Source organism: Musa acuminata, chromosome BXJ3-8 (genome assembly GCF_036884655.1).
Source record: "Musa acuminata AAA Group cultivar baxijiao chromosome BXJ3-8, Cavendish_Baxijiao_AAA, whole genome shotgun sequence".
NCBI lineage: Eukaryota > Viridiplantae > Streptophyta > Magnoliopsida > Zingiberales > Musaceae > Musa > Musa acuminata.
Window position 1 is genome coordinate 5373686 of NC_088356.1, and position 16748 is coordinate 5390433.

The following is a 16748-nucleotide window of genomic DNA, read 5'->3' on the forward strand; positions in this document are numbered from 1 at the left end:
TTTGTCTCTTTCTCCTTCTCATCATCCTTCTTGGTACCACAGTTAGGGTGTTCTAACTTGTTCCAACCAAACCAATTTCCGGTTTGGTTTGATTAAAGTAAGGTAGGTCTGATAACCAAACCAGTTAATCCTACTCGGTTAACCAGTTAATCGATTTATAATTTTAAATAATTTAAAAATATATATATTTCAAATGAATAAGTTTCGTTTAATTGGTCCAATTGGGACGACACGACAAGATTTATGAAATTTGACCTACGTCATTTGTGAAATTGTGGCATTGAAATTGAGTCGATTTAATTAATCGGTTTGAATCGATTTGATTAATCGACGGTGAACAATTTGATTAATCGGTTTAAACCAAACCGAAGAAGAGTACCCTGAACCAGAACCATTTATATAGCCTTCAAAACTAAACTATTGATGAACTAGTTCCGTTTAAACACCCTTAACCACAGTACATACCAGCATACTATGTGTTGGCATTCCTGAGCTCATATGCCACTTTTAAACGACCTGGTACTAGAATACATACCAACATATTTTGTGTTGGTATTCCTATGCTTACATGCCACTTTTAAAGGCCCTGCTCCACAAACCAGATTCCTGTGTGAAATGGTATGCCTCAGCCGATGCTAAGTGACAAAAGCCAAAGTTGGGACCTTCCTCGAAGCCCTCAACCTAACTCAACTTTCACCAAGGTATGTTAGGCCGATGTTGGATCAGGATTTGCCATTTTAGAGTTGCAATGTCTTCATTTAGTAACTAAAATTGCATATCCTGCCAACATCCAAAACCATAATGTACTACTAAAAAACCATCTAAATACTACCTCTATAAACAACAAAAGACATGCTCCAAAACAATTGACGATACCCTAAAGCAGCATCCTAAAACAGACTAAGACAATGGCTCTTCTAAGGTATAAACATTCATAAAGATGATTGTGTTGTGAACCCTTCATAAGTCTGTTTTATTTTTATTTTTTAATCTTTCAGAAGTCTGTTACAGACAGACATTACTGACCAACCCCTGCACTGCATTTATTTAATGAATTAGTAGCAAAAGAAAACAAAGGATTACAAGCAAAGAGACAAGTTATTGGTTATCATGCATCTGAAAGATCACAACATCTGAAACCTAGAGGCATAAAAGGTTACCTTAATTTAGCTACCATTCCCTTCTACTAGGTACTATTAAGGCATCAACCAAAGTGATAATAAAATTGCTCATTAAAACACAAATATTGTTGAATATAAGAGAAAAGGCATGAAAAAGTTATACTTACAGAAGCAAGTTCAAAACTGGAGCAGTGTATGTTTTTTCCATGTTTCATGACCTAATGTTAGAGTTTAAGAAACATCAGTGTATATATACATACATACATACATACATATATATATATATATATATATATATATATATATATATATATATATATATATAAACAGATTTTACACAAACCTGAATAAATTTGTCAGGAAGCTTTCCGCTGATGTCCTTTTGTGGAATACTAAAGTAAAATCCTTGCCTATTGTTATAAGGGATCTTCAAATTTGGTAGCTTAAATTTCTCCCGATATTTGTTTGCAAGATTATGAATAGCTGTGTTTACATTCCATATGAGAATTTGAGCTACACAAGTTAACAGAAAGAATAGATGATGAATAACCTTCACTAGTATCACAAAAAGAGCGTCGTGCAACATCTAGAAGTCCATCAATTCCAGATTTAATAGCAAAACATTGTTGTGTGCAAGCAATAAAAGGAGCCCTCGCATGTGCTACATCCTCATCAATGACATCCCCAATTCTGAAAGAAAAATATTAGGCGAACATAGGTTCAAGCACTATGAGAATTTTTTGAACTATTTAACAATAAATCATGATAGTAGTTTGTTGAGACATGTTAATCAACAAAATGCAAATATATGAACATTGCATACATAACTCAAAAGGTGCTACTAAATTGTTATTGTTGATTAGCCTTATAAGTCAGGGCATTGAGCTTTATACTTAAACAAATTACCTAACAAAAGACAATAGAAGGCTTCTCTAATAACAGATATATACAATCATTGTTTATACCGTCACAACTCAAGCTTTGAAACATGTGGGTCTATCCCCAAAAAGTACCCAGAGAGTGCTCTTTGGAAGTTGGTGGTAACTCTAAATCATTGGCCAAATTTCGAAGCAGGGCTTTCTTTAGGGTATCACTATTTTCTCTAATCAAATAAATATCTAACAGCCTCTTTGGGTCTACATAAAGTGACCAGAAATCTGCATGGATCACCAATATTCTGTAGTCTATAGTCTATAGGCCTGCCCACCAGGCCGTTGACACCATCCATGATGCTTATGCATGCAAGATAAAATATCCATCTTCTTCGGGTCCACATAAAGTCACTCACAAATCTTCATGGATCAGCAGGATTACCTACAAGTGAGATTGAATTTCTATGGCCAACCCACCATGAAACTGCCACCATCCATAACATTTGTGCTTGCAAGATAAATATTTACCATTATGCATAATAATGTTCCCAAGGGAATTACACACCACAAGCCATTGTTCCTCCAATATTATGTCTATTACAACAAAACCACATTGGTCAAGACTCCAGAGTAAAGTACTCAGAAGATGCTATTTACATGTGGGTAATGACTCATACTATTACAACTTGAACCTCATCTACTGCCTTCTCCTCCTCTTTCATGTATAAACTTGACCAGTACCTCTTCGATCTCCATGATTTGAATCTTGGGCGGCATATGCAAAATACCACTATGCACCACCCTCAAATTATATAGATGGGACCATCGGCATCATCGCCATTATCAATCGAGGCATTACTGTCCACATCGTTATCATGTCTCTGGACTCTCAAATTTGCCTTTGCACGTTATGCCACAGACAAAGTCGTAAACGAGATGTTTGATGTAATGCTCATGCATGTTTGTGGCTTTTGGTTATGTTCATGCTATACATAGCATGTAGAGGGCTGGCTATAGGCTTGGCAGCCTCATTTTGGTTGGCTTTGGTGGTCGTTTTAGGCTTGCAAATGAAAGTTGTGTCATGTGGGCACTTGTGGGGATTTTGGCAAAGTATACAGTTTCGAATGATACTGTCCGATATGAGTGGTAAGTACCGGTCCGACAGCATACCGGTACGCGGACCACCTGCTACCGAGCGAAACATTTAAAAGTGCCCCGTATCGTGTATCGAACGGTAAAAATCGATTTTGACCGTTACCGCTCGGTAATAGTGCTCCAACAGTCAAATTAACCATTAGAGCCCTTTCTCATAGGTTTTTAAACCCTTCTCCCTTATTTCACTCCATTTCATTCTCATACTCTCTAAATCTCATATTTGTGCTCTCCTAAACTTTACAAAATAACGATTTACGAATTGAATCAAGGCTAATTTGGAAAGATTAAGAGGAAGAATTTTCTAATCAAGAGGTATTTATTCTTAGTAATTAAGATCTTTAATATTATGATTAGTATTTTTAATATTGATTAATTCGAAATTAGATACTTAATAAGTCAAATATTTATATTTCAGGTATATTAAATATTAAAAAATATTTATAATAAGTTTAATTAAAGTTATTCTGTAATTAGTCATTTTAATGATGATTTAATCGAAATTTGTTCGATTTTATGTCAATTCAATATGTTTAATACCTATTAGGGTGTTTGTCATGTTTATAGTGTTAAAAGAGAAGTAATTAGTAGGTAATTAACTATGTTAATCATTAATTAGTGTATCTAATGATGATTTTATTATAATTTGAATCATATTAGATTAAAATCATATATTTAATGCTTCTTTTATATATGTAACATATTTATGATTATAAAATGAGATTAATTATGTTTTAATAAAATTATTTAATGTTGCGATTAGTGATTTTGAATCGATATTTGGTCAATTCAATATGTTTATACTTTATAGCTTATAGTTATCATGAATCGATTCAATATGTTTATACTTTATAGTTATCAATTCAATATGTTTATACTTTATAGTCAATTCAATTTGGTCAATTCAATATTTTGAATCGATATTTGGCTGATAGTTATCATGATGTTGCAAAATGCAAGAAGGTTCCGACAGAGGTCCGTGAATTATTTCAAAGCAAGCTACAACAAACAAAGGAAGATACATTAAAAAAGAAGGCAAGAGTTGAGAAAGAATATTATAGGGCTACGCAGGAACCAGTTTATGATCAGTATAGTCATAATTGGAGCGATCAAGTCGACCCGGATCAAGTTAACCAAAATGAGGGTTGCGGCGATCAAGTCGACTCAGATCTCATAGTTGGGATTCGTGCATCATTGGAGTATCAGTATACGATCGATGAAGCAATGAGGCATCGACGACCTGACTCACAATTGGAGCATGGCAGTGGTAGTGGAATCCAAAGATCGACCAGCATGAGGCAGCCAACTGCTCCTTCTCAGTTAGGTCGAACTAGTAGTATGAGGTATGGTGGACTTCGTGGTTTTATGATAGGTCTTGACCGGAGGTCCGCACCAGATATTGTTGATATTGATCCGCAAACCTATCCCCCACAAACAACGAAACAGACACGGATTGACGATGCATACACAAAAGAAAAAAAACGAGATATTGGGAAGGCAATCTCAAAATTGTTCAACTTCTACAGGATTCCAGCCAACACAGCCCAAGGTCCATATTATCATAGCATTGGATCCAACCTCCAACACCGAGGGAGATTTACGGTGTGTACTTAGATAAGGAGGCGGCAGAACTGAAGCATTGGATCAAATCCTACAAGAGGCAATGGGACGAATATGAGGTGACACTGATGTGTTTGGACAAGACCAACAAAAATGAGTATCATCAACTTTCTTGTTTATTGCAACAGAAGAGTGGTGTTTTATAAGTCCATTAATGCTTCTGAAAAGATCCAAGATGCAAACTACATTGAGAGCTTGATGGACATTATAGTAGAGGAGTTCGGACCACGGTATGTTGTCCAAATAATAACCGACAATGGAGCGAATTTCAAGAAGGCTGGTTTGCAATTGATGGAAAAAAGAATAACTTTGTTTTGGACTCAATGTGCAGCTCATTGCATAGATCTAATGCTGAAGGATATTGATGAGCTAGACGCGGTCAAGAATTATGTAGCTCGAGCACAATTAATTACAAAGTTTATATATAATCATCATTGGGTCCACGCTTTAATGCAAAAGTATGTAAACGGTGAGATACTCCGACCTGGAATTACCCGGTTTACTACCAATTTTATTCCATTAAAGTCATTACACAAAAAAGGCATGACTTAAAGGCAAGAATTGGTGAGCTCATTGCATAGATCTAATGCTGAAGGATATTGGTGAGCTAGACGCGGTCAAGAATTGTGTAGCTCGAGCACAATTAATTACAAAGTTTATATATAATCATCATTGGGTCCACGCTTTAATGCAAAAGTATGTAAACGGTGAGATACTCCGACCTGGAATTACCCGGTTTACTACCAATTTTATTCCATTAAAGTCATTACACAAAAAAGGCATGACTTAAAGGCAATGGTCACCTCACAAGAGTGGTCTAATTCCAGATATTCGAAATTGAGCGATGAAAAGAAGATAGAAAAGACCATTCTTTCCTTTAGATTTTGGGAGAGTATACCAGAAATCATAAAAGGTGTTTTACCACTTTATATTGTTCTCCGTAAGGTCGATATGGTCAAGCGTCCACAGATGTCAGGAAAGCATTCAAAGATGATTTTAAGGCCGACCAAATTGAGCGATGGAAAGAAGATAGAAAAGACCATTCTTTCCTCTAGATTTTGGGAGAGTATGCCAGAAATCATAAAAGGTGTTTTACCACTTTATATTGTTCTCCGTAAGGTCGATATGGTCAAGCGTCCACAGATGTCGTATCTTAAATATATGCTAGTTTCAGCAAGAGAGGAGGTCAGGAAAGCATTCAAAGATGATTTTAAAGTCGACCAATACGTACGGATCATTGATCGTCGGACCGAAGTTCATATGAATCAAGATATCCATAATGAAAGTAAATTCATATTCAGAATAATTTAATTTATTATTTATTATATAATAAAAAATCATACTAACAAAATTATGTCTTGCAGCGTATTATCTAAACCTGACAATTCAATATTGATATGCTCTCAGAATGATTTACTAACGACACTACGAAATGTTATATATCGGCTTTTGTCGAACATTACTGATGCAGCCGATGCTCTAATAGAAGGTCAATTATTTCGAGAAACAATTGGTTCATTCTCCAACGCTGTAGCTGTATCATATCGTTATACTATGGATCCTGGTGAGGAAAAGTTACACATATTGATAATCAAATTATATTTAATGTTAATTATGGCGGCGATGTCGGCCAGTCGTTGGTCTCGTTTACACAACTTGAGAGTGGTGCATGGATCGAGGAGCAATATTTTACACATGCCACCCAAGATTCAGATCATGGAACTCGACAAGATACCAGTCAAGTTTATACATAGAAGGGAAAGGGGAAGGGTAAGGTAGTGGATGAATTTGAGCAAATACGACAGAGCCTACATAATGTAGACATAGAAACAAGCTCATCGTATTCACAGACGTATTAGGAAGAATCATACGGGTAATAGCAGTACGGTGATAGTTGGTCATCCTTCTCTAAGCAACAGTATGATATAAAGTAGTAGATCAATAACGAAAGTAAAAGCTCTGACATTCACCAATATATGCCTCAGGAGCTGCCTCGGATAAATGTGATTCATGACGATCAGCCTATGATCATCACCACATTGATGCATTAATGACATACGGTGTATCAATACACTATGTCGTGGGATCAATTTCATGATTGGGTCCAACAAACATATCATATTAATATGTAGATGTATATGATCGAGAACTCCGATCCACCACCCGCGGAGGCCCGTCATTCGTTTTGGTGGTATATCTACATATGTGATTATTTAATTCATTTTAATTTTAAAGTTTACATTGTAACAAAATAGTATAACAATTTAAATGATTTTTCTGTTAATATTTCAATATTTACATAAGGACAATATGTAACGGATTGAAATACGAACCTTGCACAAGATTATTCCTCAAAGCCCGAAAAATATATATGATACTATTCTTACCTAATTTACATTGATTTTGCAAAACTTATACAATTACCAAGGATTGAAATATCGTATCGTACCAGTGTTTCGAGGTTGACTCGATACGGTACGGTACCATATACCGCTCGGTACGCTAGGGCGTACCGAGCGGTACACCTAATTTAGGTGTAAAATCCTCCGAAAATACCTGAAAATAAAAAAAAAAAGTTAGGATAGGGTTTTTAAGTTAGAAATAAATATAATAATAGTATAAGTTTAGCAAAATCAATATAAATTAAGTAAGAATAGTATCACATATCTTTTTCGGGCTTTGAGGAATAGTCTTATGCAAGGTTCGTATTTCAGTCCGTTACGGATTGTCCTTCTATAAATATTGAAATATCTACAGAAAAATTATTTGAATTGTTAGATAATTTTGTTACAATATAAACTCTAAATTTTAAATGAATTAAATAATCATAAATGTAGATATATCTTATTGTTGATTCTACCACCAAAACGAAAGACGGGCCACCACGGGTGGTGGATCGGGATCCTCGATCCTATACATCTGCATATCAATATGATATGTTTGTTAGACCCAATCATGAAATTGATCTCACGATATAGTGTATTGAAACACCGTATGCCATTGATGCATCAATGCAGTGATAATCGTAGGCTGATCGTCATGAATCACATTTGTTCGAGATAGCTCCTAAGGCATATATTGGTGAATGTCAGAGCTTTTACTTTCGCTACTGATCTACTGCTCTATATCATACTGTTGCTCAAAGAAGGATGACCAACTATCATCGTACTGCTATTACCCGTATGATTCTTCATAATACGTCTGTGAATACGATGAGCTTGTTTCTATGTCTACATTATGTAGGCTCTGTCGTATTTGCTCAAATTCATCCACTGCCTTACCCTTCCCCTTTCCCTTCTGTGTATAAACTTGACTGGTATCTTGTCGAGTTCCATGATCTGAATTTTGGGTGGCATGTGTAAAATATTGCTCCTCGGTCCATGCACCACTCTCAAGTTGTGTAGACGAGACCAACGACTGGCCGACATCGCCACCATCATCCGTCGAGGCACTACTGTCTGTGTTGTTGTTATGTCTCTAGATCGAACGAGTTGTTAATTGTGATTGTCGTCGCCCAACTCAATTCTTTCCAACGATGCGATTGATGCTATTACCTTCCCCTTTACCTTTGCATACTGGGTGGACGACTGTGACCGTTGGGTGTCTGTAGCTCCTCGAGCAGTTTGACTCGATGTTGTTGGACTCCTGCCTCGTTGTGATCGAGGGGGATTTTCCACCTATTGGGGTTGTGCTTCTTCTTCTTCTATTGCCTCGGTGGTAAAACGCGAAGGACGCTGAGGATCTCCCGCCCCATCAAGTAGAGAATCCTCTTGGTTCTCTGTTGCTTCAACCCAATCTAACATCGGCTCTGAATCTTCGTTGTAGAATTGGAGGTCAATGGGATCAATATCTGGTTCCATATCTGGTTCCTCTGGCTCCTTATCCAGCTCAGCACATCGCAATCTTAGCCGTATGTTATAATGGACATATACCAGTTTCTCTAATCGTCTATAGGAGAGTTTGTTGCGGACCTTCGTGTGAATTAATGCAAACGTTGACCAATTACCTTCAAAACCACTAGATGTTGTCGTCTGTGAAAGTACACGAACAACAACCTTCCTTAAATGTGGTATCCTCTCCAAATTGTAGCCACCACTCAACTGCAAAAAGATATAAATAAGATTTTCTTAACATAACAAATAATTAACATTAAATATAATTGATAATCAATATTTGTAACATTTCCTCACCAGGATCCATAGTGTAACGACACAATACAGCTACAACATCGAAGAATGAACCAACTGTTTCTCGAAATAATCGACCATCGACTACACCAGTAGTATTAGGCAAGAGCCGATATATAACATTTTGTAGTGCCGTTAGTAAATCATTTTACGTTCCGCGAGCATATCGATATTAAATTGTCGGGTTTAGATAATACGCTGCAAGACAATTTTGTTAGTTTGATTTTTTATTGTCTAAAAAATATTAAATTAAATTATTCTGAATATGAATTTACCTACATTATAGATATCTTGATCCATATAAACTTCGGTCCGACGATCAATGATTCGTACGTATTGGTCGACCATAAAATCATCTTTAAATGCTTTCCTAGCCTTCTATCTTGTTGAAATCAACATATATTTAAGATACAACATCTGTGGTCGTTTGTTCATATCGACCCTACGGAGAACAATTTAAAGTGGTTCCATACATTTTATTATTTCTGCCGTGGTCTCCCAAAATCTAGATGGACTTTTCTATCTTCTTTCCATCGCTCAATCTTGAATATCTAGAATCAGACCACTCTTGTGAGGTGACCATTGCATTCAAACCATGTCGTTTTTGCTGTAATGACTTTAATGCAATAAAATTGGTAGCAAACCGAGTAATTCCAGGCAAGGATTGACATACCGAATCGTACCGCCCGATACGGGCGGTATGTACTGGTCCGATAGGTGACCGGTACGCGGACCGCCCGCTACCGGGCGGTACACCCAAAAAAACCCGTATCGGACGATACGAGGTAATATCGGGCGGTAACGGTCGAAATTTCGACCGTTACCGCCCGGTACCACTCGGTAACGGTCGAAATCGACTGTTACCACACTGTAGCAGTGCTACAGTGCTCCAACGGTCAAATTGACCGTTGGAGCCCTTTCTCCTCCTATTTAAACCAATCTTCTCTCCCCTATTTCATTATACTCTCTTAAACTCTCTCTCAAACTTTTCTTTTCTCTCCTAAACTCTATAAAATAACGATTTGTGAATTCAATTGAGGCTAATTTGGGAAGATTAAGAGGAAGAACTTTCTAATCAAGAGGTATGTATTCGTTTTCTTTAATTATAGAGTAATTAAGATATTTAAGATTATGGTTAGTGTTTTTCATGCATAGTAAATATTGAATAATATTTATCATAGTAAAATAAGTTTAATTAAATTTTATTAAAATTATTTAATGCTGCGATTAGTTATTTTAATGATGATTAAATCGAAATTTATTTGATTTTATATCAATTTAATGTCTTTAATACCTATTAAGGTATTTGTCATGTTTATAGTGGTGAAAGAGAAGTAATTAGTGAAAAATTAACTATAATAATCGTATAATTAGTGTAGATAAATGATAATTTTATCATAATTTGAATCATATTGGATTAAAATTACATATTTAATGTTTCTTTTATGTATTTAACATATATATGATGGTAAAATAAGTTTAATTATAATTTATTAAAGTTATTTAATACTGTAATTAGTCATTTTAACGATGATTTAATCGAAATTTATTTGATTTTATGTGAATCTAATATCTTTAATATCTATTAGGGTGTTTGTCATGTTTATAGTGTTGAAAGAGAAGTAATTAATGAAAAATTAACTATGTTAATCGCGTAATTAGTGTATCTAATGATGTTAATACTTATTTTATGCATGTAACATATTTATGATAATAAAATATAATTAGTTATGTTTTAATAAAATTACTTGATGTTGTGATTAGTGATTTATGATCGATATTTGGTCAATTTAATATGTTTATACTTTATAGTTTATTTGATTTAAATTTGATAGGATCATGGTACCAAAGGAACAGCCACATGATGATGCATGGGTTCATGCCTGAAAGCTAGATGGAAACTGTCATCATTGGCAATGTATTTATTGTGACTACATTGGCAAAGGTGGAGGAATAACTCGAGTGAAAATGCATTTGGCTGGTGGGTATCCTGATGTTGCAAAATGCAAGAAAGTTCCAACGGAGATCCGTAAATTATTTCAAAGCAAGCTTAAACAAACAAAGGAAGATATATTAAAAAAGAAGGCAAGAGTTGAGGAAGAATATCATAGGGCTACACAGGAACCGGTTTATGATCAGTATGAGGGTTGCGGCGATGAAGTCGACCCGGATCTCACAGCTAGGATTCGTGCATCATTGGAGCATCAGTATACGGTCGATGAAGCAATGAGGCATCGACGACCTGACTCACAATTTGAGCATGGCACTGGTAGTGGAATCCAGAGGTCAACCAGCATGAGGCAACTAACTGCTCATTCTCAGCTAGGCCGAACTAGTAGCATGAGATATGGTGGACTCCGTGGTTTTATGAGAGGTCTTGGCAGGAGGTCCGCACCAGATATTGTTGATATTGATCCGTAAGCCTATCCCCCACAAACAGCGAAACAGACACGGATTGACGATGCATACACAAAAGAAAAAAAACGGGATATTGGGAAGGCAATCTCAAAATGGTTTAACTTTCATAGGATTCCAGCCAACACAACCAAAGGTACATATTATCAGAGCATGATCTCCTCTATTCAAAAGTCTGGCACGGGGATCCAACCTCCAACACCAAAGGAGATTCACGGCGTGTACTTAGATGAGGAGGTGGCAGAAATAAAGGATTGGATCAAATCCTTCAAGAGGTAATGGGAAGAATATGGGGTGACATTGATGTGTGATAGTTGGACAGGACCAACAAGAATGAGTATCATCAACTTTCTTGTTTATTGCAATAGAAGAGTGGTGTTTCATAAGTCCGTTAATGCTTCTGAAAAGATCCAAGATGCAAACTACATTGAGAGCTTGATGGACACTATGGTAGAGGAGATTGGACCACAGTATGTTGTACAAATAATAACCGACAATGGAGCGAATTTCAAAAAGGCCGGTTTGCAATTGATGGAAAAAAGAAAAACTTTGTTTTGGACTCCATGTGCAGCTCATTGCATAGATCTAATGTTGAAGGATATTGGTGAGTTGGATGCGGTAAAAAAATGTGTAGCTCGAGCACAATCAATTACAAAATTTATATATAATCATCATTGGGTCCACGCATTAATGCAAAAGTATGTAAATGGTGAGATACTTCGACCTGGAATTACTCGGTTTGCTACCAATTTTATTGCATTAAAGTCATTACAGCAAAAAAGGCAAGGCTTGAAGGCAATGGCTAGCTCACAAGAGTGGTCTGAATCCAGATATTCAAAATTGAGTGATGGAAAGTAGAAAAGGCCATTCTTTCCTCTAGATTTTGGGATATTATAGCAGAAATCATAAAAGGTATGGAACCACTTTATATTGTCCTCCGTAAGGTCGATATGGACAAGCGTCCACAAATGTCGTATCTTAAATATATGTTGATTTCAGCAAGAGAGGAGGTCAGGAAAGCATTCAAAGATGATTTTAAGACCGACCAATACGTACGAATCATTGATCGTCGGACCGATGTTCATATGGATCAAGATATCCATAATGCAGGTAAATTCATATTCAGAATAATTTAATTTATTATTATTTAGATAATAAAAAATCATACTAACAAAATTATGTTTTGCAGCGTATTATCTAAACCCAGCAATTCAATATCGATATGCTCTCGGAACGCAAAATAATTTCCTAACGACACTACGAAATGTTATATATCGGCTCTTGCCAAACACTACCGAGGCAACCGATGCTCTTATGGAGGGTCGATTATTTCGAGAAACAATTGGTTCATTCTCCGACGTTGTAGTTGTATCGTGCCGTTACACTATGGATCTTGGTGAGGAAAAGTTATGCATATTGATTATCAATTATATTTAATGTTGATTATTTGTTATGCTAATAAAATCTTATTTATATCTTTTTGCAGTCGAGTGGTGGCTACAATTTGGAGGCGATGCACCACATTTAAGGAAGGTCGTCGTTCGTATACTTTCACAGACAACAACATCTAATGGTTGCGAACGTAATTGGTCAACGTTTGCATTGATTCATACGAAGGTCCGCAACAGACTCTCCTACAGACGGTTAGAGAAACTAGTATATGTCCATTATAACATGCGGCTAAAATTACGATGTGCTGAGTTGGATAAGGAGCCAGAGGAACCAGATATTGATCCCATTGACCTCCAATTCTACAACGAAGATTCAGAGCCAATGTTAGATTGGGTTGAAGCAGCAGAGAACCAAGAGGATCCTCTACTTGATGAGGCGGGAGATCCTCAGCGTCCTTCACATTTTATCACCGAGGCAATAGAAGAAGAAGAAGCATAACCCCAACAGGTAGAAAACCCCCCTCGGTAGGAGTCAAACTGCTCGAGGAACTACCGATACCCAACGGTCACACTCGTCCGCCCAACGTGCAAAGGCAAAGGGGAAGGCAGTAGCATCAGTTGCATCGTTGGAAAGAATCGAGTCGGGCGACGAGACACCTTCACAATCACATTCTCTTTCTCGCTCGGTCCAGAGACATGACAGCAACACGGACAGCAGTGCCTCAACAGATGATGGCGGTGATGCCGGGCAGTCGTTGGTCTCGTCTACACAACTTGAGGGTGGTGAATGGACTGAGGAGCAATATTTTACACATGCCACTCAAGATTCAGATCATGGAACTCGACATGGTACTGGTCAAGTTTATGCGCGGAAGGGGAAGGGGAAGGCAGTGGATGAATATGAACAAATGCGACAGAGCATACATGATATAAACACAGAAAGAGACTCATCGTATTCACAGCAATCGTATTATGGAGAATCATATGGGCAACAACAGTATAGTGATAGTTGGTCATCCTTCTCTGAGCAACAACATGATATAGAACAACATCAATATATGCCTCAAGAGCTGCCTCGGACAAATATAATTCATGACGATCAATCTACGATCAGCACCACATTGATGCATCAATGGCATACGGTGTATCAATACACTATGTCATGGGATCAATTTCATGATTGGGTCCAACAAACGTATCATATTGATATGTATCGGATCGAGGACCCTGATCCACCACCCGTGGAGGCCCGTCGTTCGTTTTGGTGGTAGAATTAACAATCAGGTATATCTAGATATATGATTATTTAATTCATTTGAATTTTAGAGTTTATATTGTAACAAAATAGTCTAACAATTCAACTGATTTTTCTGTAGATATTTCAATCTATAACGAGCTGAAATACGAACCTCGAACAAGACTACCTCAAAGCCCGAAAAAGATATGTGATGCTATTCTTACCTAATTTACATTGATTTTGCTAAACTTATACTATTACTATATTTATTTGTAACTTGAAAACCCTATCCTAACTTTTTTTTTAATTTTTAGGTATTTTCGGAGGGTTAAATCGGTGAAATCGGGTGTACCGCTCGGTACACCTCGGTATACCGATCGGTACACCCGTACCGTACCGAGCGCGGGTCAAAACGTCGGTACGGTACGGTACGGCGAACCTTGATTCCAGGTCGGAGGATCTCACCGTTTACAAACTTTTGTATTAAAGCGTGGACTCGATGATGATTATATATAAACTTTGTAATTGATTGTGCTCGAGCTACACAATTCTTGACTGCGTCTAGCTCACAAATATCCATTAACATTAGATCTATACAATAAGTTGCACATGAAGTCCAAAACAAAATTTTTTTTTCCCATCAATTGCAAACCTGCCTTCTTGAAATTCGCTCCATTGTCGGTTATTATTTGGACAACATACTGTGGTCCGATCTTTTCTACTATAGTGTCCATCAAGCTCTCAATGTAGTTTGTATCTTGGATCTTATCAAAAGCATTAACTGACGTATGAAACACTACTCTTCTGTTGCAATAAACAAGAAAGTTAATGATACTCATTCTTGTTAGCCCTGTCCAATTGTCACACATCAGTGTGACCCCATATTCATCCCATTGCCTCTTCAAGGATTTGATCCAATCCTTCAATTCTATCACCTCGTAATCTAAGTACACGCCGTAAATCTCCCTCGGTGTTGAAGGTTGGATCCCTGTGCCATACTTTCGAATAAAAGAGAATATGCTATGATAATATGGACCGTGGGTTGTGTTGGCTGGAATCTTATGGAAGTTCAACCATTTTGAAATTGCCTTTCCAATATCCCGCTTCTTTTCTTTTGTGCATGCATCGTCAATCCGTGTTTGTTTCGCAGTTTGTGGGGATAGGCTTACGGATCAATATCAACAATATTTGGTTCGGACCTCCTACCAAGACCTCTCATAAAACCACGGAGTCCACCATATCTCATGCTACAAGTTCGGCCTAACTGAGGAGGAGCAGTTGGCTGTCTTATGCTGGGCAACCTCTGGATTCCGCTACCACTTCCATGCTCCAATTATGAGTCAGGTTGTCGATACCTCATTGCTTCATCGACCGTATATTGATGCTCCAATGATGCACGAATCCCAACTGTGAGATCCGGGTCGACTTGATCGTCGCAACCCTCATACTGATCATAAACTGGTTCCCACGTAGCCATATAATATTCTTCCCCAATTCTTGCCTTCTTTTTTAATGTATCTTCCTTTGCTTGTTGTAGCTTGCTTTGAAATAATTTACAGATCTCCGTCGGAACCTTTTTGCATTTTGCAACATCAGGATACCCGCCGGTCAAATGCATCTTCACCCGAGTTATTCCTCCACCCTTGCCAATGTAGTCACAATAAATACATTGTCAATGATGACAGTTCTTATCTATCTTTCGGGCATGAACCCATGCATCATCATGTGGTTATTCTTTTGGTGCAATGATCCTACCAAATTTAAATCAAATAAGCTATAAAGTATAAACATATTGAATTGACCAAATATCGATCAAAAATCACTAATCGTCGTATTAAATATTTTTATTAAAATATCTAATCCTATTTTATCATCATAAATATGGTACATACATAAAAGAAGCATTAAATACGTAATTTTGATCTAATATGGGTTAAATTATGATGAAATAATCATTAGATACACTAATCACCTGATTAACCTAGTTAATTACTTCTCTTTCAACATTATAAACATGGCAAATATCTTAATAGGTATTAAACACATTAAATTGATATAAAATTGATTAAATTTTGATAAAATTCATCATTAAAATGACTAATCGCAACATTCAATAACTTTAATAAAACTTAATAAAACTTATTTTACTATCATAAATATCTTTCAATATTTAATATGCATGGAATATAAATATTTGACCTACTAAGTATTTAATTTTGAATTAATCAATATTAAACACACTAATCATAACATTAAAGATCTTAATTACTCTCTAATTAAAGAAAGAGAATACATCTTGATTAGAAAGTTCTTCCTCTTAATCTTCCCAAATTAGCCTCGATTCAATTCACAAATCGTTGCTTTATAGAGTTTAGGAGAGTACAAATATAAGAAAAAAAAAGTTTGAGATAGTTTAAGAGAGTATGAGAATGAAATAGAGTAAAATAGGGGAGAATGGATTAAAAACATATGAGAAAGGGCTCCAACGATCAATTTGATAGTTAGAGCACTCTTACTAAGCTGTAACGGTCGAAATCAACCGTTACCGAGCTGTGCCGGGAGGTAACCCCGTATCGTCCCGTATCGGACGATACGGGACGATATAACTAAGCACCCCGTATCGAACGATATAACCCCGTATCGTCCGATACGAGCCGCTTTTAAGCATTCCACCTCATTGAGTTACCCCTGAAAAGGAGCCGACCCGATCTAACCGTCAAAGTCAGAACAACGCTCCCCGAAGCAGATCAGCT

At 36.7% G+C, this 16748-nt stretch overlaps 1 protein-coding gene across 5 annotated transcripts in view; it reads right to left on the bottom strand.

Moving 5' to 3' along the window:
* The window catches only part of LOC135644091 (DNA mismatch repair protein MSH4-like), a 58433-nt gene that overhangs the window by 17547 nt on the left and 24138 nt on the right, over positions 1 to 16748 (bottom strand). For 4 of the 5 annotated variants that reach the window (XM_065161530.1, XM_065161529.1, XM_065161533.1 and 1 more), the window contains 3 exons: positions 1672 to 1811; positions 1465 to 1604; positions 1289 to 1339 (listed from right to left, as the gene is read on the bottom strand). In XM_065161530.1, coding sequence (XP_065017602.1) covers positions 1289 to 1339; positions 1465 to 1604; positions 1672 to 1811 — 331 coding nt within the window. The remainder of the gene's footprint in view (positions 1 to 1288; positions 1340 to 1464; positions 1605 to 1671; positions 1812 to 16748) is intronic. The other variant, XM_065161531.1, reaches the window with a different exon arrangement.